Source organism: Mytilus edulis, chromosome 8 (assembly GCF_963676685.1).
Source record: "Mytilus edulis chromosome 8, xbMytEdul2.2, whole genome shotgun sequence".
NCBI lineage: Eukaryota > Metazoa > Mollusca > Bivalvia > Mytilida > Mytilidae > Mytilus > Mytilus edulis.
This window is the reverse complement of record NC_092351.1, coordinates 53111839-53131971: the sequence shown is the minus strand read 5'-3', so window position 1 is coordinate 53131971 and position 20133 is coordinate 53111839. Positions and strand designations below refer to the sequence as shown.

Below are 20133 nucleotides of genomic sequence, written 5' to 3'. Positions count from 1 at the left end.
GGAAAGCTCACAATTGGCAAGCTGAAATCATCTCTTTTGTCGTAAAGTTTTGTTTTCAACCGACCCTCATTGTTAATTTCTAGATGTAAGTCAAGATATGAGGCCGACTTAACTGTATCTGTAATATCCTTTATCTCTAGTTCGATGGGATAGATACGTTCCACAAAGTCACCAAATTTTGAATTATTTAGTGAAAGAACATCATCTTTATAGCGGAAAGGATATCGCTAACTTCTTATCTTTCTTCCTAAGAAGTTACAGCATGAAGTCAGCCTCATAATAATAAAGAAACAAGTCGGCAAGTAGAGGGGCACAATTTGTTCCCATTGGTATGCCGACAGTCTGTTGAAAAACACGTCATCCGTCAATCAAGAAATCACGCATCTTGATCATATCAGTTTCATTGAATTTTTGGTTTGAAGCAGAGTGATTCTTTACAAAGTAGGATTTATCCCTCCCTAAGACAAGATACTTGTATCTACGTTGGCCATTCTTTTTTTATTAAGCAAAGCAATACCAACTCTTTCAATTTGTCTTTTAGTTTGGAATGTTGAATACTTGTGTTAAGAGAAGAAAAGTCAAATGTTTTAATACTATTACAAGATGAAAGAGAGTTAGATTGTATGTACTCTAAAAGATCTCTGGAATTTTTAAGTATCCACATCTGATTCACGACACCTTTAGAATAGGTGGTTTCACAATAACTTTGAAGCCCGTCAGAACCACAAACTGTCAGAACCACGATAACACATCAGAACCACGAACTGTCTGTCACAAAACTTGATCAACACCACTCTCAACAATTAAATTTTAATTATTTAAAAAGCTCGGCAAGCCTCGCGCTTTAAATATTAAAATCTAACTGTCTCAAGTGCAGAAACATCGTAACACATTTGTTGCAGTTGTGGAATCTATAAATAAACAACTAGGGGAATAACTCTTACATAACTACTAAAGGTGTTTGATTTGGTTTTATAGTTACGTACTATAAGTATCCAATACAATAGCATTTGGTAGGCTTAAATCAGTAGTTACAATAGCCTGTCTGCCTGTTCCATCATAACCGGATTTTTCTATTTTTGGACTGCTACCCCAATCAGTCCAATAAATAATTCTGAAATGACATAAGGAAAAAATATCGATAAATAATAGCAACAAATAACTTATCCGAGGTTCAAATGTGTAATCCATTAAGAATAAGGTTCCACACTCAAGTCAAGGGAATCAAATGACAAAGTTAGTGTCTCCTTGTATACATGCAACATTCGTCGCGCGAACCATTATTTAGTTTTCAAAAATGTCACAATAATAAATCAGGCAAACGAGCAAATTACTGATAAGACGACCATTTTTTCATGTTTTGTAAGATAAAGATCGAAGACTGCGAAAATACGCAAAATACTGATAAGAAGACTATTATTTGCATGTTTTGTAAGATAAAATTGGAAGAATGCGAAAATATCGCTAACTTCTGAATGAATTGAGACATATCGTATTGTAACGGTTCGCGAAATTGTGATGTTGACCATACAACACTTATGTTGTGTCAATTACAATTATTCTTCCTAAAAATTGAAATAAAATATATGTATCTACAGATTTCAAAGGAGAAGACATTGATGATTCATCCAACAGAAATGGTCAGGCTTACCTATTTGTTGTATCCAATGATATACCACGTGGGTTTGAGATTCCTGTTGTTGTTACATTGTGTTCACTACTTCCGTCCAAATTCATTACGGCAACAAGTTCCCTTGCATAATCCGTATAAAAGAGCAGTCGATTTTTTTCGTCGATAGCAAGACCATCTGGGATACCTTAAAATTATTTTTTTTACATTAATTTGGAGCACTCTGAAGTTGTTTCAAATATTGATAATATTTTCTTTATAATAAAAAAATATATACGTGACACTCCTAAAAATAACCCATTATCGACTGAAGTTATGACTTTTAGAAGTACGTGCTTTGTAAAAGTAACTGAACATCTAATTTTGTTTTGCTGTATTTTTACGTCTATGTATTCAATGTTTTGCTTTACATGTCTTCTCTGTATCTATATATTTGGTGATGGGAATAAAGAAATATATCTTTTTCTTGAAGTTCTATAAAAACAAGGAGATGAAGAATGATTGCTAACGAGACAACTATGTACAAAAGTTCAAATAAAGTGGATGTAAGCCATTATAGGCAACCGTAAGGCCTTCAACAATTAGAAATCCAATATCATAATTCTCTTACGAAGTGATTCATACAACCAACTATTAATAAATTCTTTAATGAACAGTTAATACTGGATATTCCCACTTTACCCGTTAGACATTGTATGCGTCCTAAGCCGGATATATGTTTAATCTACGTCATTTCCGACGTTCGCACCATAATAAACACGTGAACAATAATGTAAGTATGAAACTCTTAGGACGTACTCCAAATGACGTGTCCTACATGTATTGCAATAGCTTAAGTTAGCGCTTTTCTAGGTTTGCATTCAACCGGATATATGTTTAATCTACGTCATTTCCGACGCCCACACCATAATAAACATGTGAACAATGATACAAGTATTAAGCGTAAGTACAAATTCAGGGAAAACTTGCTTGACCAGAACCTTTACCTTGAGCCATTTCAATACATGTAGGACACGTCACTTGGAAATGAGTTACAGATACAGATATAGTTTTACCAATGAATGTTATTAACAGAAATACAAAGTGTGTAACCAGTAAGGCAGTAACATTAACACATTAATTAGCCCGTGGTTTTCAAGTAGTTTGTGTTTCTCATTTTTGTGTTATCAGCTGTTTCTCTATGCTTCATCTTTCTGCAATTATGCTGTGTTTTTCTTTCAATTGTGATATCCAATTGTCCTCTTTTTAAGTTTAACCCTGTTTTTAAAGGGTATTTTGTTGCTCAATTCTTTTTTTCTGTGACACAGTATTTTTTGAAGTGTTGCTTCTCTTATTTTTTGTACCTCTGTTTCGGCCATGGCGCTTTGTCTTTTTCTTTGATTTTTTTTTATTGTTCTCTCAGTGGTTTCTTAACTAAATATGATATAGAATATTAAAAAAAAACATACCCCCATTTAGTTGTTTTACGATGCTCATTCCCGAACCATCAATATTGGTGCTCCTTAATTGATGCAAACGGACATCTGAATAGTATATTGTCTTTTGACTACTATCAAAACCAATGGCGACGGGATTGGAGATATTAAAGTTTGGAATGGCCGCATAACTTCCGGTTTCCATGTCTAATCTGTATATTTCCGATCTTTTTGAGTCTGTGGTTATGATGGATGTTCGAATTTTTGACGGATCTACAAAATTTTATTATTTCGAAGATGAAGCAAAACAATTACTACAATTACACATGACTGAAGGTATCGATGAAGGGTTTTTCAATTCTATATTCTTTATTATTTTCAAGTAAAGTTTTGACATTTTTCCTTTAACTTTACATTTTAACACTTTTTTGGTAGTCTATAAAATTGAGAATGGAAATGGGGAATGTGTCAAAGAGACAACAACGCGACCATAGAAGAAACAACAGTCTATACCTCTTTCATTCTGCACTTTTTGTCCATTCAACTATATTCTGTAAACTCCATTTAGACACTAGAAACGGTTTCTTTAATTTTAAACCAGTTATATTCGGTCAATATTGAGGCGTATATTAAAATGGTGCGTGAGGCTCCCTTTTCATATTTGCAGTGTCATTTTGTTACCCTAAAGATATTTTAGAAATAAATCTGAAATTTTATCTCACAATTTCTGTATTTCATTGTTTGGTGGTATTTTCAAACAACTCATATCGTCAGTAGTTTTGCAATATTTTTTTTTCAATTCCTTTTATAATGATTTTGCCAACGTATGCGTTCTTCCGACGAATACTCTGAAAGTTTTTGTTTGTTAAATCAATTACATGAGACGTACACACAGCATTAAAAATTGACACATTCCCCATTTCCATTCTCAATTTTATTAATAATTATGTTCCAATAAACTTGTTGAATGTTTCATCTTTTTGTCTAAAGTTAACCAACCTCAAGTTAGCAGCAAATAGCTAGCAGCCAATCCGCTAGTAGCCACCTTTTATATATGTCTATAAAACCAAAAGTTACATAAGATTCAAACTTACTTTACATGTTTTTATTAAAATATAACCACTAAACAATCGCTATATATTTTTTTATGAAAATTATCGTAACATTAAAATTCCTTTCCATTGTATTACTCACTATATTGACATTTAACGCCAGCGTCCTCATTATGTTTACAATCATGAATAGACCACCCTTGAGGCAATTGACATTGCGCAATATGTGTTTCCGCTCCTGAGCATGCCACCTCATCTAGAAATATTGGCGTTGTTTGTGAAGTACCGTATAGTGCACCTGAAACGGCTACTGCATGTTCTCTAGAGATAAAACAAATCCGGTTTATAAGAATGGTAGATTTGATGAGTTTTTACACTGCGTTTAAAAATACTAGTGTTAGTTAAATAATAAGTCGTTGCTGTTACCTTCGTTAGTAAGATTATATAATTCTTAGTTCGGTCCATTTTCAATTACGAACAAATTGTTCGGCTTTGTTAAGATTTTTGAAAAGGGAACAACTCCTATGTCAGACAAACTGTACCTACGCCCTTACAGGTGACGAGTAAGTAACACTGATGAATTTTTCATTGTGTAATCATATTTTTTGCAATCCCATCTGTCATGTACTTAACAAGTCAAAAAAATGTCAGATCCCCAAAAGACACGTCCATCTCGTTCCACGTACTAGCTCGTCATTTGCTTGGTTGTTGCAAAAATACATTTGAAAATTGCCAATATACTGATAGATGGTAGATAAAGTATATATCATTTTGAACTGGTGTATTTTATACATTAAAAAAAGGTGGCTTACCTTCCGAATCCAAGCATGTGACAAATAACTCCAGCATCAACATCTCCCCAGTGATCGTCACAAATTGTTCCCCATACTCCATTGACAAATACCTCTACAGTTCCTTCATTATGTCCTCCTCGACCAACTAACGTTACAAACATGTGACTTTCATCAATGACAATTGGAGATGGAGTGACAACACCTGTACAAACATGTGTTGTTTATATTACTTAATAATGTTGTGAACACTTTCGCATCCGCTTTGAAAATTGACCTCGTTGAAAATTGTCTTACTTTTTTTTATATCAAATTTATAAATGATCTTAAGAATATGAACATTTAGTTTAAAGCCGATTGCATTGAGTATGTGGGTAAAGGTTATATCTTTGGTCAGCTTGCTTTCTAGCTGAACCGTGAAGTCATTATTAGGTAAGGTACACTACCCTCCTTTCGAAGTAGCCTAGTCCTACAGACTGATAGATTGTTTATCTGTTAGACTATATAGTATAATTTTAAAAGATGATAGTTTACCTAACATATTTTTGACTTCACGGTCCAGCTGGCAAGCAAGCTAACGAAATATATTACCATTACCTACACACTCATACAATCGACCGTAAAGAGTATGTCAGTCTCTCATTCCTTTCTTGTCAAACCTCCCTGATTTCCTCGTCAGCCAAAGTCAGCCTTTGAAATGTGTATCTGCTACAACTCTCAAGAAACAAAAGATATTAGGGAGTTAGAACAACGACTGGTTGGCTAAAGGTTAGTCATGTGTCTGGTTAATGTGAAAAGACTTACTATTCAGAAATGAGCTATTATATGTTCGAATTATAACTCAGCGCACCTAGCCAGTACAAATCTGGGTAAAATAAATCTCTCTTTAACACAAAGTGAATGTTGTATTTGATCAGGCCTTTAAAAGTTTCCAACTTATCAATTTGTCTAGCTTCATTATAAAAAATAAGGAGATATGGTATGATTGCCAACGGGACAACAATCCACTAAAGTTAAAAATAAAAGTGGATGAACTTCGCGATTTATTCTTACTTCATGCAGAATATCATTTTCCAAAAAAGTGTTTTACCGTTTTTAGCCACATTTATATAAAATTTGGGTAAAAAAGAAAAAAAAAGCTGACAAAATGGCAGCCAATGTAAACACAAATTCGCAAAAAAAGTAATTGTAAGGAATATGAATATTCACATATATTTTTTTTAAATTCTTTTCTGGAAAGCCTGGGAAAAGACAGAATTGAAATGAAGGGTATGATACAGATATCTAACTAGATTTGTCAAAGCGACACGAATAGCCCCGTCCCAAAAAGCTGAAAAATCTGCAATTTCAATATAAACACATGTGGATACAAACATGATGGTAGTCTCACATATCAAAAATCAGCTCAAAATCTGGAGGGGGAAAGAGAAAAAATCCGTATAACTGTGATTTTCAATAATTTATCAAAGTCCAAAGTCCGTAATTTCAGCGAAAATTAGCGGAGCGGAACGAAACTTTAGCTTGACCTATAACACATCATGGTTAACTCACTGTCACATACCAAAAATCAGCCCAATATCTGAAGGCGTTTAGAAAAAAGTCCGTATAACAGTGATTTTCAACAATTTCTCAAAGCCCGTAATTTCAGCAAAAATTAGTGGAGCAGAACGAAACTTAAACTTGATCTGTAACTCATCATGTTTAACTCACATACCAAAAATCAGCCCCATATCTGAAGGCGTTTAGAAAAAAAGTCCGTATAACTGTGATTTTCAACAATTTCTCAAAGTCCAAAGCCCGTAATTTCGACAAAAATTAGTGGAGCGGAACGAAACTTAAACTTGATCTGTTAACTCACATACCAAAAATCAGCCCAATACTAAAGGCATGTAGAAAAAACTCCGTATAATGGTTTGTTGCGGAATGACGGAATTACGGAATTTCGGAATGACGGAATGATGGAATGACGGAAGGACGAAATTTCGGAATGACGGACAAGGGTAAAACTATATGACACCAACAACTTCGTTGCGGGGCCATAAAAAAGAATAAAGTATGTATAATTACCTGGCAAACCGTAACCATATTTATGAACTCTGATGTCTGCCAGCTCTCTGAATGTCGCAGCTCCAACATGCGTTCTATCTGTCCCATCCTTATTTATTCTCATAACAGAGCTACAAAAAAGTGAACTTGAATTGAGGGATCGCTTTGGAACTCAATGTTTTGTTCATTGTGAAATGGTTAACTTATATAATATGTAAGAGAGTATATAAACTAAACATCGATAACAGGAGTAAAATGTATACCAAGGCTAAACAGTTAATTGAATTTGTTACAAGGGTGACACCACTATCGCAAAAAATTATTTGCACACCAGTATATTATATTTAGAGCTTAACGAATATGGCTTAAATAACTGAAGATTGCGATGCTATCCAAATATTCCATCAACTTTTCAAAACACCTATCCTTTTGGTTTTCGATTATCTCCTCATAGACATACATAATGTAAGCCTCTTTATGAAATAAACCACTTACTGTTCCGTCCAGTCTGTATAATATAAATATTGTTGGAAGATTGATATAGCAAAGAAATGGGAACCAGTTTCTGTGTATATTGTATGTCTACTTCCTCCATTTAAATCAGTGCTTTCAATTTTATCTGTACCAGCATCAACGAAGTAAAGCTTGTTTTCTGATAATTAAAAAAATAATAATTTTAGTTACATGTGGTGATATTATGACAAAAATAAAACAAATCAAACTCAGACTAAACGATTTGTTTTCCATTTTGACACATAAATGAGAATAAGGATAAAACTATCTCAAGCTAAATTCGACTTCTATTACAAATAAAATGTATTTTATACTGATCTTTATTTTTTAAAAGATGAATTTTTTCAATGGTACTTCAACCTTTTGTGTTTTGTTTACTATTTTACTGATTATATTTTCCCAACTGTTACGACATACATGTTATTCCTTATAAATATGAAGTTCAAACATATAAACTTGAAAATGTCTCAATCTAACTGGAAAATGTCGATATGAAATAGTAAAGATATATACCATCGAAGTCAATTGCCATTCCGTTCGGCCATTTTAGATCAGAGCTGACGACCACTGTTCTTCCGGTTCCGTCGTAGTTTGCTTTCTCAATCTTTGGCGACGATCCCCAGTCAGACCAGTATATTATTCTGTCAATCAAAACAGAAAATTATCTTTGAGGGTGTGAATGGGGTTTACAAAATATAGAATAATGGATAAAAAGTGGAAAATAAAAACAAAAAAAAGAGAAAGAATAAAGAATTATGCGTAAAAAATATAAAGAATTCAGAAAAGTTACAACTAATTGTTGTACCAGCGTGATTTAAGCATTTGTCAATAAAGAGGTGGTATATTTAAACACAACTAAACTAAAAATCACTTAATGTTTGCCTTTAAAACTTTCCACTTAGGATTGTTGGGTCGTAAACGATTCCCGAAGATTTGTGTAAATAGATAGCAGCGTTTTTGAGTTTCGGCCCTTAATAGTCCATTTGCAATTACCGATTTGATTCTGTTATTACACACTTTTTAAACAAATTACTTCCCTTTGTCAATCGTCGACTGGTTCCATACCGGACAAAATGGGCATTTACCAATGCAAAGCATGATGAATTGTAAGTTATGTATCGTCGGTTTAACAAATTTTGCATTACAAAAAATTTCTGATGTCAAAAGTATTTAGCTGAACAACAAATTAGTGTAATCATAAGATTTAAAAACCTTAAAGATTACTCACATCACGCACAGGTAAATTTGCTCTTTCTGCTGGCTCTCCATTGTAAATAAAAATTAATGTCCCTTATAAGGGAGACAACTAAAAAATGATATTTAATTACAGGGTCAATTACGGGAATTGGCAAGTAGCCTATTGAATATTGATCTCTGTCTGTCATTGATCGTATGTGATGAAGCATGATATTTGAAACGTGTCTCTTTTCATATATAATTTACGTCTTAGACATCTACATGGATGTTAAATTTAATATGGTGTTACTAGCAACAATGATACTTCAACTTCACATTTATATATACATCTAAGTCAAAGTTGTTTTTTATGGAATAACTAAGACTAAAACTAAAACTTATTTACACAGTCAATAAATACTCCAGTCTGTAAATCATTTTAAAATCCTCAAGTATTGATCAAGGAGGGATGATGGCTGAAACTGGGATTTTAACATACATTTTTTTCTGATATTTGACTGTAGGCTGTATTTTAGATGGAACTCTCCACTCGTCCCCTGTTGAAAATCGTCGATCAGCCTCTCAGTTGCAAAACAGGTCTATCAAACGAAGAAGCCCTACATTGACTTATAATGGTTTACATTTATGAAAATTATTGTTATTTGGATGGAGAGTTGACAAACATGCTCCTAAGAAAATTAAAAGGGTGAAAAATACCCAACAACCAGAGTGGTGGACTTCTGATATAAATAGCGCTAGACACCAAAGAGATTATTTTCAAAGAATTGGTGATATATATAATTATAAAATTTGGCGTAATAAGGTTACATTTTTAATAGAACATGAAAAGAAAAAATATTTCAAAATGCTATTTCAAATTGTAAAGATAGTAAAACTATTTGGAAGTATGTCAAAAGTCTAAATCCTAAAAAAGTACATAATAATATCACGCATTTAGAATATAAAAATAGTGTAATTCAAAATGATGTTGATATAGCAAATACATTTAATGTGCATTTCACAAATATTGCTGAAAGTATAGTTGATGACAAGTTATGTAATAATGATGATGGTGCCAGATTTGATGCACTCAATAAATTTGTAAAATCAAAGTTACAAACGGGTAGTGAAAAATTCATTATACCAGAAATGAGTATTTTAGATGTAAACATGTATTTAAAAAAACTTGACAAGTCTAAAGCAACTGGTTTAGATGATGTCGGACCAAATATTTTAAGTATGTGCAGCGATGTCATTGCACCAGCCTTGACATATATATTTAATCTAAGCATCAAAAGTGGTAAATTTCCAAGTATTTTTAAAACTGCAAGAGTTTGCCCAATTTTTAAAAGTGGCGATGCCTGTAATCCTGATAATTATAGACCAATAGCAGTTTTGCTTAGTCTCTCAAAAATCATAGAACGACATATAGCTAATAGTTTGTATATATTTTTAAATAGTAATGACCTTCTTAATACTACACAGTCAGGTTTCAGACCTAAACATTCGTGTACTACTGCACTTACTAAATTAGTAGATGAATGGTTGGCAAATAGATAAACGGAGTTATATTTTTAGATTTAAAGAAAGCTTTTGATCTGGTTAATCATATAATTTTATTGAAAAAACTTGAATATTATAATGTTTCAAATTGTACACTAGACTGGTTTAAGTCATACTTGTTTGAACGAAGCCAACAAGTTAAGGTCAATAACGTCATGTCTAATACTAAATGCATAAAAACTGGGGTACCACAAGGTTCTATCCTGGGCCCTTTGTTATTTATTTTATATATCAATGATTTACCACTTAATATAGAACATTCATTAATAGATTTATATGCAGATGATTCTACATTACATTGTAAAGGTAATAATTTACTTCAGTTTACTTCTAACCTTCAAAATGATATTCATGTAATTGAAAACTGGTGTGCGCAAAATTGTATGAAATTAAATGCCAAAAAGTGTAAATCAATGATTATTGGTTCAAAACAAAGACTTTGTTCAACTGGAAACAGTTTAGATATCAATATTTCAAATGAACAAATAGAAAATGTAGATTGTGAAAAACTTCTTGGTTTATATATTGACAAAAACCTAAATTGGAATCAGCAGATAGATAAAATGTCATGTACTATATCAAACAGAATCAATTTATTACAAAAGATAAGAAAATATTTACCTATGCATATACGTATTATCTATTTTAATGCTTATATTCTGCCATTATTTGATTATTGTTGCAATATATGGGGAAGCTGTTGTGAAAGTGGAATAAATAAACTTAATAAGTTATTAAAGAAATCTGCTAGGGTTATAGTAGAAGCTGACATAATGACATCATCCAGTTTATTGTTTAATAGTTTACGCTGGTTAAATGTGGAAAAACGCATTCAATACCAAAAGGCAATACTGGTATTTAAATCATTAAATGGTATGGTTCCTAACTATTTACAAGAAAATTTTCATTTTACTGATAATCAAAATTATAACTTACGTTCAGCTGATGAAAAAGTATTAAATCTTCCAAAACCAAAAACAAATTTTTTAAAGAAAACATTTACATATTCAGGTTCTCAAATATGGAACAGTTTACCAAATGAAATAAAAATGAGTAATACACTTGTATCTTTTAAAACAAAATGTTACAAATTTTTCATCAATTGTGCAAATTAATATGCTTTTTCATTATTATTTAAATACAATTGTATATTGTGTATAATATAACTTTATAATACTCTATGTACTTATAAATATGTTATTATTATTTTGAGGACTCTCAGGAAGATTAGTTTTAACTAATGGGATCATCCTCTTGAAATAAAGATTATTTATTTATTTATTTATTCTCATTGGCACTCGATCACAACACATCTTCCTACATCTATCAAACAAAGAACGCTCACCTATTTCTGGGATCCGAAACGACATCTCGAGGTTCACCTAAACCACTGTTGACAATAATACGGAAATCGGATCCATCCAGACTCAAGGAACCGATTAGATTATTTCCAGTGTCCGCATAGAACAGTCTTCTATTAATGGGATCAACTTCAATCTTTTCTAGATCAGCATCTACCAAAAAAGTTAACAATTATGTTAGAACACATGGTGACGCATTTTATCAAAAAAAAAAGTCTATGCATATTTCTTTGAATGGAAATATGATACAATACTACAGTATATTAGTTCATCCCAGGTTCGGTTTGTAAGACAAATTATAAAAACTATTTGAACAAAGCAATGATATGAATAGTTTTAGTTCTATTTAGTGACTCTGCTGATTTGTTTTATTCCAGACTGGCTACTGTACAACACTCCGTTTTATATCGCAGCACTCCCATTAGAGATAAATATTCTACACTAAACCTATATTACAAGCATTTTTTACATACTTTAGTTTAATATATTCTTAAACAAAATAGTTATGTGTTCACAAAATTGCTGCATTTAAGATTAACGGAAGGACGAGCATGAGGGACATTACATATCACGGCTATTGAATAATGGAAAGGAGAAATATCAGGAACGCGAACTTACTTGTATCAAGTTGTTTAAGTTCTCTTATGTCGTCTCCAGTGAAATGCATACTGGCGAGTTGTTTAAGTCGTCCATCTACAAAGTATATTCTTCCCTCAATAGGGTTATAATCAATGGCAGTTGGCGTGTACAGACGGTTTATTGGTATTCGGACATAGCTTTGTGTGTATAAATCCATTCTATAAATAAGTCCGTCACCATTAATATCTAACAAGAAGATCATATTGTCTTCTGGACTTGCTGAAATAGAATAATGGTGTCATTTTAATCCATATTCAATTTAATTAAACTCAATTCAATTCAATTCAAATTCGATATATGACTAAGGTTTTTGACATGAAAACCAGCGACACAAAACACACGCTCTTCAAGACCTGAGACATAGTGGTCTCAGTCCAGACTAAAGAAGCGGCCACTAGCGGCTTTTACAAAATAGTATGACTGTTATACATCGTTTGGTAAACACTTAGTTATATATTTTCTATAAATCACGGTTTCGAAAATATATTAAGAACAAAACATCGTTGACAGTTATATGTAAAGGTCAAATCTTTTTTTTAAATGATTAATTACAGAGGCGGATTTAGGGGGGCCACGACCCCCCCCCCCCCCCCCGCCCTTTAGGGAAAGAATGGTTGCTTATATAGGGAATCACTGAAGCGTGGCTGGGGCGGGCCCCCTCTTAACCAGTCAGTGGGCCCCCACTTATGAAAATTTCTAGATCCGCCAGTGAATTATATGTCAATGAAATTAAAATTAAAAAAAAATAATTTAAGTAATAATTATCTATATGAAATGATGATTTTTTTTTTAATTTTAATTACCGGAAGAACATTCAACACCAGAATCCTCGCCATGTGAACAATCATGGTTTCCCCAACCATTAAAGTGGCATTCATCGATGTTATTTTCGTATCCTGTACAGTTGACGTTGTCCATCCATATATGTGCAGTAGAAGGAGCACTTCCGAATGCAGCTCCGGAAACGCCGACTGATCCTTCTCTGTATAGTTAAAATGAAAAAAAAGGAAAAGTTGCATGACGTCTTTGAAAGTATCCTCTAATTGAAAAAATCAGAATGATACGTACATGTTGCATCACATATCACACGTAATACTATATATATATGTGGTTTATAATAAGCAAGTTCAAGAAATGCAACCATTTTAAAGAACTGAGCTCAGAACGATGCACAGAGCTACTATGGCAAGCCGTTCTCGTCAAAACTATGTTTTAACCATTTTTCGAAAAATTTACACACTGAGAATTACAGAAAAGCACACTGAGATTTAAAAACTTCAATACGCACACTGAGAATTGAAAATTACACACTGAGAATTAAAAATTACACACTGAGATTTCATAAAGACGCACTGAGATTACAAAAATGAAAAATGCACACTGAGAATCGAATATTACACACTGAGAATTGAAAATTACACACTGAGATTTCAAAAAGACACACTGAGAATAAATAAACTGAAAACACACACTGAGAATTTAAAATTACACACTGAGAATTTAAAATTACACACCGAAATTTGTGCGCACTTTTTATGCGCACATATCTAATTAGCATACTTAATCTGAATCTATTACAAGCTGAAAACAACAAGGGGACATAACTCCGTCGTTAGTCCTTCGATTTGTTTCCAAATTATTAATAAAAAAAACTTTAGAAATACAAGAACAAGAAAAATACCCACTTACTCTTATTACAAAATATAACCAAATGGCGAAATACTTTATTAAAATTATAAGAAAACATTGGAACAATGTGAAAAAGAATACAGTGAAATTTTTACCCAAGTGTCTATTATAGCATATAAACTTTAAGCTGGGGTCACACATTCACGATTTTTATTGCCGTCCTTGACAGGACCATTCCCGATTAAAATTTGTCAAAAGTCTGATCAAGATCCTGTGAATCGTGAATGGAAATTCGATTTGTATCTTTCGCCAGGTAAAATTCGACCGAGTCTGTCACGACTGCGTCCCGATTCTACCGAATGTAATCCGACAGAGATCAGATAGTGACAAGACAGTGAACCGACGCTGACGGAAGTTATCCGTTTGAAAACTGTCGGCATAATCGGGATGATCAGGTACTGTCGGAACGTAATCCTATCACGGTCCGCTCTATCGCATTGCAAACGGCTTTGTCTGGTCTCAGTCGTATTGTATTCTGTTATTGTCGGGACTTCTCCAGATCATTCCCGTTCCACAGGACACCGTCCCGAATACACAGAACATTGTTAGGAATTCGATCCGATACAGCAGAATCTGTCACGACATAGGCACGATTGTGATCCGACTAGACAAAATCGGCTGAGTTTTCCCGAATGTTACGGGACGCACCTAACTGTCGGGGTGCTTTGCCGAACTATTCGGATCCTTCCCGACCAGTAGGAATCTGTTACGAACTAAAACGACTGCGTTCAGACAATAATAGGACATTCCAGATAATTGAGGATACTAATCCGACTTTTTCACTTTTCGTGTCGTATCGCTGTCTGATCTTAAACGGGAGCAATAATCGGCAATGTGTGAACCCCGCATTACAAAAATATAAAAGATTAACTAGCGAAATCAAGAAAACTGTTGGAAGACTTTTGAAAAGGGACCCATGTTTAATTACTGGTAGTAGTAATGATCTGAATTATAGGCAACAAACTTAGGAATATGAGCGATGTTAAGTCTTGAAATTTAATACGAATGTTGGTTGAAGGAATCGCATTTCATTGTAATATTCATTAGTAATTTGCATATTAATCTCAGTGTGTAATTAACAATTCTCAGTGTGTGTTTTTCAATTTATTTCATCTCAGTGTGTCTTTTCAAAATCTCAGTGTGTAATTTTGAATTCTCAGTGTGTGTGTGTTTTTTTTTTTTAATCTCAGTGTGTAATTTCGATTTCTCAGTGTGTTATTTTAGGTTTTTAAATCTCAGTGTGTATTTTTGTCGAACAAAGAGTTTAAACATAGTTTTGACGAGAACGGCTTGCCATAAGCTACCTTTAGCTATAAAGATTAGGTGAGATGAGAGTAGCTCTCTTTTGGAGGCTCCAATGTGACTTTAAGAACAACAGTGATGTAAGCGCTTATCGTTTGCTCTCTTTCATATGTTAGTCATGAATTATATGGATTCACCATTATCCCCTCTTTTTCAATTTGAGTATTGCTTACATTTACATTACATTTAAGAACATTTTCGTAAATTACGAAATGTATATCCTCTTTTACTCTTATATATTGATTACATCTTCTGACTTCAGACTCGGACATCTCTTGAACTGAATTTTAATGTACGTATTGTTATGCGTTTACTTTTCTACATTGGCTAGAGGTATACGGGGAGGACTGAGATCTCATAAACATGCTTAACCCCACCGCATTTTTGCGCCTGTCCCAAGTCAGGAGCCTCTGGCTTTTGTTAGTCTCGTATTATTTTAATTTTAGCTTCTTGTGTACAATTTGGAGTTAAGTATTGCGTTCATTATCAAGGTTGTTGTCTCTTTGACACATTCCCCATTTTCATTCTCAATTTTATTTCCAAAAAACATGAAATTTTCTCGAAATACAGTTACTCCAAACTTTCGCTCTGTATTCCCCTTAAACTATAAAATTCTTACCTGCTGTATCCAAGCATTCCACAAATGACTCCTGCATTAACCCCTGTCCAGTCATCATCACAAATAGATCCCCAAAAACCGCTATGATATACTTCAACCCTTCCCATATATGAATTAGCTCCGCCCGATAATCTTGCATATGTTTGGTGGTTTCCTGGGACTGTAGGAATTACAGCTGGATCTGTTAAAAATTAAAAATAAGTAGTTCTGGTGACGTCAGGATTTACATGATTGGTTAATTGTAGACCCTTAACTCCACCTACAGCCTTATTGGAGATATCGTCGATGAAATGAAGTTTTCATTGGTGGAAGAAGCCCGTAGAAAATTAGAGAGCCTCAGCAGGAAAACTGACAATCCTAGAAATTAAGATTGAAGTGAAATTTACCTGCAACGACCGGGTTCGAACTCGCAAGCTCAGTAAAACTGTAATTCATCAACCGATGTCGCCTTGAATAAGAACTTATGGTTTAATCTAGTGAGATGTCACGATTTTGATATCGTAACATGCGCAGAATTAATGAATTAAAAGAATCATTTTTACTCATTGAACTATGTTACAAATAGAGAGATATGATATGATTGCCAATGAGACAGCTATCCACCAAAGTTCAAATAAAGTGGATGTAAGCATTCAAGGATTTTACAGTTTATAATGTTATGTTACTCGTAACCATAGGCATTGAGACATATAGACGACAGAGTCTATTTTCTTTTACCAAACCAATGTCATCTCCCAGACTCAATCTGCAGATGGTGACTATGTTCATATGAATCATAATCGATCGAAACAATAGTTTTACTCAAATAATATCACAGGAAAGGTTAGGAAAAAACAATCTTAAATTATAAAGCTCACTTACTATCAGCTTTACATAAATTGTTGTTACACAGATGACTGGAACAACATCTATTACAGTTTGAGTTGGTTTGTCGTTTTCTGTTCCCGTCAATTGATCTGGTATTTTCATGGCGTTTCCCTATAATAATTCCACTGTCAAGCCCAGCACAAGTCTAGATATAAAATTGATGATTTAAATATGTTTTCTAGGGTTAATTAGAAATATACTGTATTACAATACTAAGCACATTTTTTTAAAAGGGAATGGATGTGTAAACTTGGACGCTGACTCAAAAAAATTTCACAGAATTCCTTAACGGCTGTTTCCAAGGTATCATCGGAGGGTTTCGCGAATATAAGAATTCCTACTTGACACACAATGAAAATAGTGTATTATGTCTATAATGTTTAACGTGTAGCTGAGGTAATGGTCATAATGGATCCAAAATACCATGTCTACATCATTTAAAGGGATACAGAGAAGACCTAAGGGAGTTACCTCACTTAAAAATCAACAGATTGTTTTCACCTCATACTATATGTAGAGAGACACCAAGCTGCTCAAGATATGTGTTTATCAACCTGCTATATATATCAAAGGAAATTATTCCTTTTAAATGTGTGGTTCACATTTCTTGAAATTGCTTTATCATTTAAGTAATATTTTGGTCAAAATTTTAGAAAATTAAACGAGCTAAATCGTTTAAGACCATAGTGTTTAGATCGCCCTGATTTTTGTTTTATTTTCCATAAATAGCACATTTGAGCATCATTGAACCTACTGCTGTTTAGCTACCATTGACACAAATCAGTTAAAAATTCAAACTTACCATAAGCTTTTCACATCCCAGATTGAATTTCTGAGGTTGACTTCCCGGTACAACAGATTCTTTACAATACTGGAATGATATTCAAGATCATTAATAACAGCAATTATGAAATTTAAAGTCAATTTCTATTTAATTACATAATGCTGAATTTTGACAACCAAATAGGTTAACAGAGATATTGCAAAAATAAGGATAAAAATAGTTAAAACGCTTATACCGAAAATGACTGTAGTAGTAAAAGTGATGTCAAGACATCGTACAAACGAAGACAATATGTTGTTCAAATGAAGTCAAGACGTGGTATATTGAAGCAACGATATGACAAAGTGCCGCCAAGATGTTGTGCACTGAAACCAGTAGGCGTACAAATGACACTTAGAAGTCGCTTTTACGGTGAAGCTAAGTCGGCGTACAAACTACAGACTACAACGCCGTTCAATGACACAAACACATCGTACAATGTGTCGAATAGTGATGACAATACATGTACGTCAATATTTTGTACATTGAAGATAGAACATTGTACAATGAAGCCAAGACGAAATCAAATTCAACCCCACCACATTCTGTATTAGCCTGTTCCAGTTGAAGAGCCTGAAGATAGTAGTTATTGTTTGTTGCTGTATGTCATATTTGTTCTGGTTTGTTCATGAACCATGATGCGTTATGAGATTTGCTTTTGCAAGACCGTATGGGGACCCATGAGTGCTTCCTTTCACGTCACTTAGTTGTTGATAGAAAGTTGTCTCCTTTTTAGATCTATTCTTATATTATAAAGAAACCTGCTATCTTACCTCGTCTACGTGACATTGCGTTGTTTGCGTACACTGACTCGGATCAGCAATGTTAGAGCAGGTGTAGCATTTTGGACCTCCAACTTAAAAAATAAATTAAAAGCATGAAATGTTAGTATTTTAACTACATGTAACACCAAGCCGAGAGCGTTTGCTTCTACATTGGTAACCTTCTCTAAACAGTTTGAAAACTATTTATATAACCAGGCCTATTAATTAGAATTAAAATATGTATTCTTGTTCGCAACGTCTTCATCACTAGTAATTTCTGAAATTCTTGTCATATCTAAAAATATAGTTTAATATATTGTTTGTTTTTGGTTTTACATGTCAGAAATTTCTTTCTCTCAAAATAGTTCAAATAAGTTAATTTAATACTTGTAACTGAAACCGACGTTTTTTGGGCGATTGTATTTTGGATTTAATTAACGGACATCCATTTTAAAAATATTTGCCTCTGATTGCCCAATAGATATATATATAGAATTCAAAAATCATTTTATCAAACCTCCATTTAAATTTTTTCCTAAACATACAGTTGCACTTTTGAGGTGCATTCACTTTAAAGATTAGGCCTTGTGGTTATTAGAATTTTGTGTATGATTAGGCCTTGTGGTTATTAGAATTTTGTGTATGATTAGGCCTATAGCGTACTCCGAAAGAAAATGCCGTATTTGGTGTTTCGAACAATAATTCTACGTGTGTTATCCGATAACTTATTTTAAAAGTTTAATGTCCGAAGTTTTAGGTTTTAGTACCGTAAAAGAACGACATAGGAAATTAAGTTTAAAAAATAGTTAAATACCTGAAATTAAAAACTTCAGAATAAACTGTGCTTATGGATTTTCTTTAGCTTAAAAAATAAATAAATAAATAAACTGGATACCCTACCTTTTGAGCTTCTTTTTCTTAGAAACTTCTCTTTCTCTTCCGTGTAGTTTTCTTTGTCTTCTGGATAGCCATAGAGACTCGCGACTCCTGCTAATTCAAATATCATTTATTTTAAGACCGGTCAACTTTTATTTAATGCGTGCACATGCACACAGTTCTTCATTCAATTTTCAGTCATCTTGCTTGATAAATTTTACGTAGTGATTGATTGGTTGTTAGTTACTGAACGTCCAGTGACAAATATTTTTGCATGTTCAGGATGAATTGCATTGTGGCATGGTTGTTTATGTCCAGTAAAAACTAAAAGAATAAACTTATCTTAAATTCTATATTTGTTATTTTAAAATTGAATGCTACTTTGTGTAAATTTATTAGGGTGTAAAAGTGTTGACCGAAATACATTTTGTATGATGTGTTGAACCACTTCATTCTAAAAATGTACACACGGTCAACGAATTACAACCCTACAAAATTGCTGAAAGAAATATTGAAATATTCAATTTAAAAGCTGTTACTTCGTTCTTTCAGTTGTTAATTATTAATTAAAACAACTACCGGTATGTTATACTCACCAATTGTAAGCAGCAATAGCTGATATACTTTCATTCTGTGCTTAGAGCAGTAATTTATAGTACATAAGATGATTTACGACTTTTCCTCATACTGTACTCTGTTCTGTTTATATACTTTTGAAACATGTTGTCTTTATCAAAAAATCATTTTCATTGGTTTTACAATATCCAATTGAACTTTCAAAATGTATTTCGAATTACAATCAGCTATATTTCCCGAAAGGGTAAGGTTTCACTTGACGTCATGGTAATACCTTTCTTCATGCGCAATAGAAGACCAAGCGATAAGTATTTTCAAAGTTCAAGGCATCCAAATCTGCTCAGATTACAATAACATCATGTGTACTTGTACCTATCATTGTATATTTATTGAATTACAAAATTCGTATGTAAACGTAAGGTTTCTGTTTT

At 33.1% G+C, this 20133-nt stretch overlaps 1 protein-coding gene across 1 annotated transcript in view; it reads right to left on the bottom strand.

The window, feature by feature from the left end:
* Nucleotides 1-20133, bottom strand: part of LOC139484190 (low-density lipoprotein receptor-related protein 6-like) — a 58450-nt gene that overhangs the window by 1467 nt on the left and 36850 nt on the right. The window contains exons 20-34 of the mRNA XM_071267923.1: nt 18260-18342; nt 17466-17534; nt 16658-16808; nt 15797-15977; nt 12990-13168; nt 12166-12405; nt 11532-11700; nt 7961-8088; nt 7430-7586; nt 6956-7065; nt 4910-5093; nt 4240-4418; nt 3079-3318; nt 1652-1817; nt 987-1114 (exon numbers count right to left, since the gene is read on the bottom strand). Coding sequence (XP_071124024.1) covers nt 987-1114; nt 1652-1817; nt 3079-3318; nt 4240-4418; nt 4910-5093; nt 6956-7065; nt 7430-7586; nt 7961-8088; nt 11532-11700; nt 12166-12405; nt 12990-13168; nt 15797-15977; nt 16658-16808; nt 17466-17534; nt 18260-18342 — 2364 coding nt within the window. The remainder of the gene's footprint in view (nt 1-986; nt 1115-1651; nt 1818-3078; nt 3319-4239; nt 4419-4909; nt 5094-6955; nt 7066-7429; nt 7587-7960; nt 8089-11531; nt 11701-12165; nt 12406-12989; nt 13169-15796; nt 15978-16657; nt 16809-17465; nt 17535-18259; nt 18343-20133) is intronic.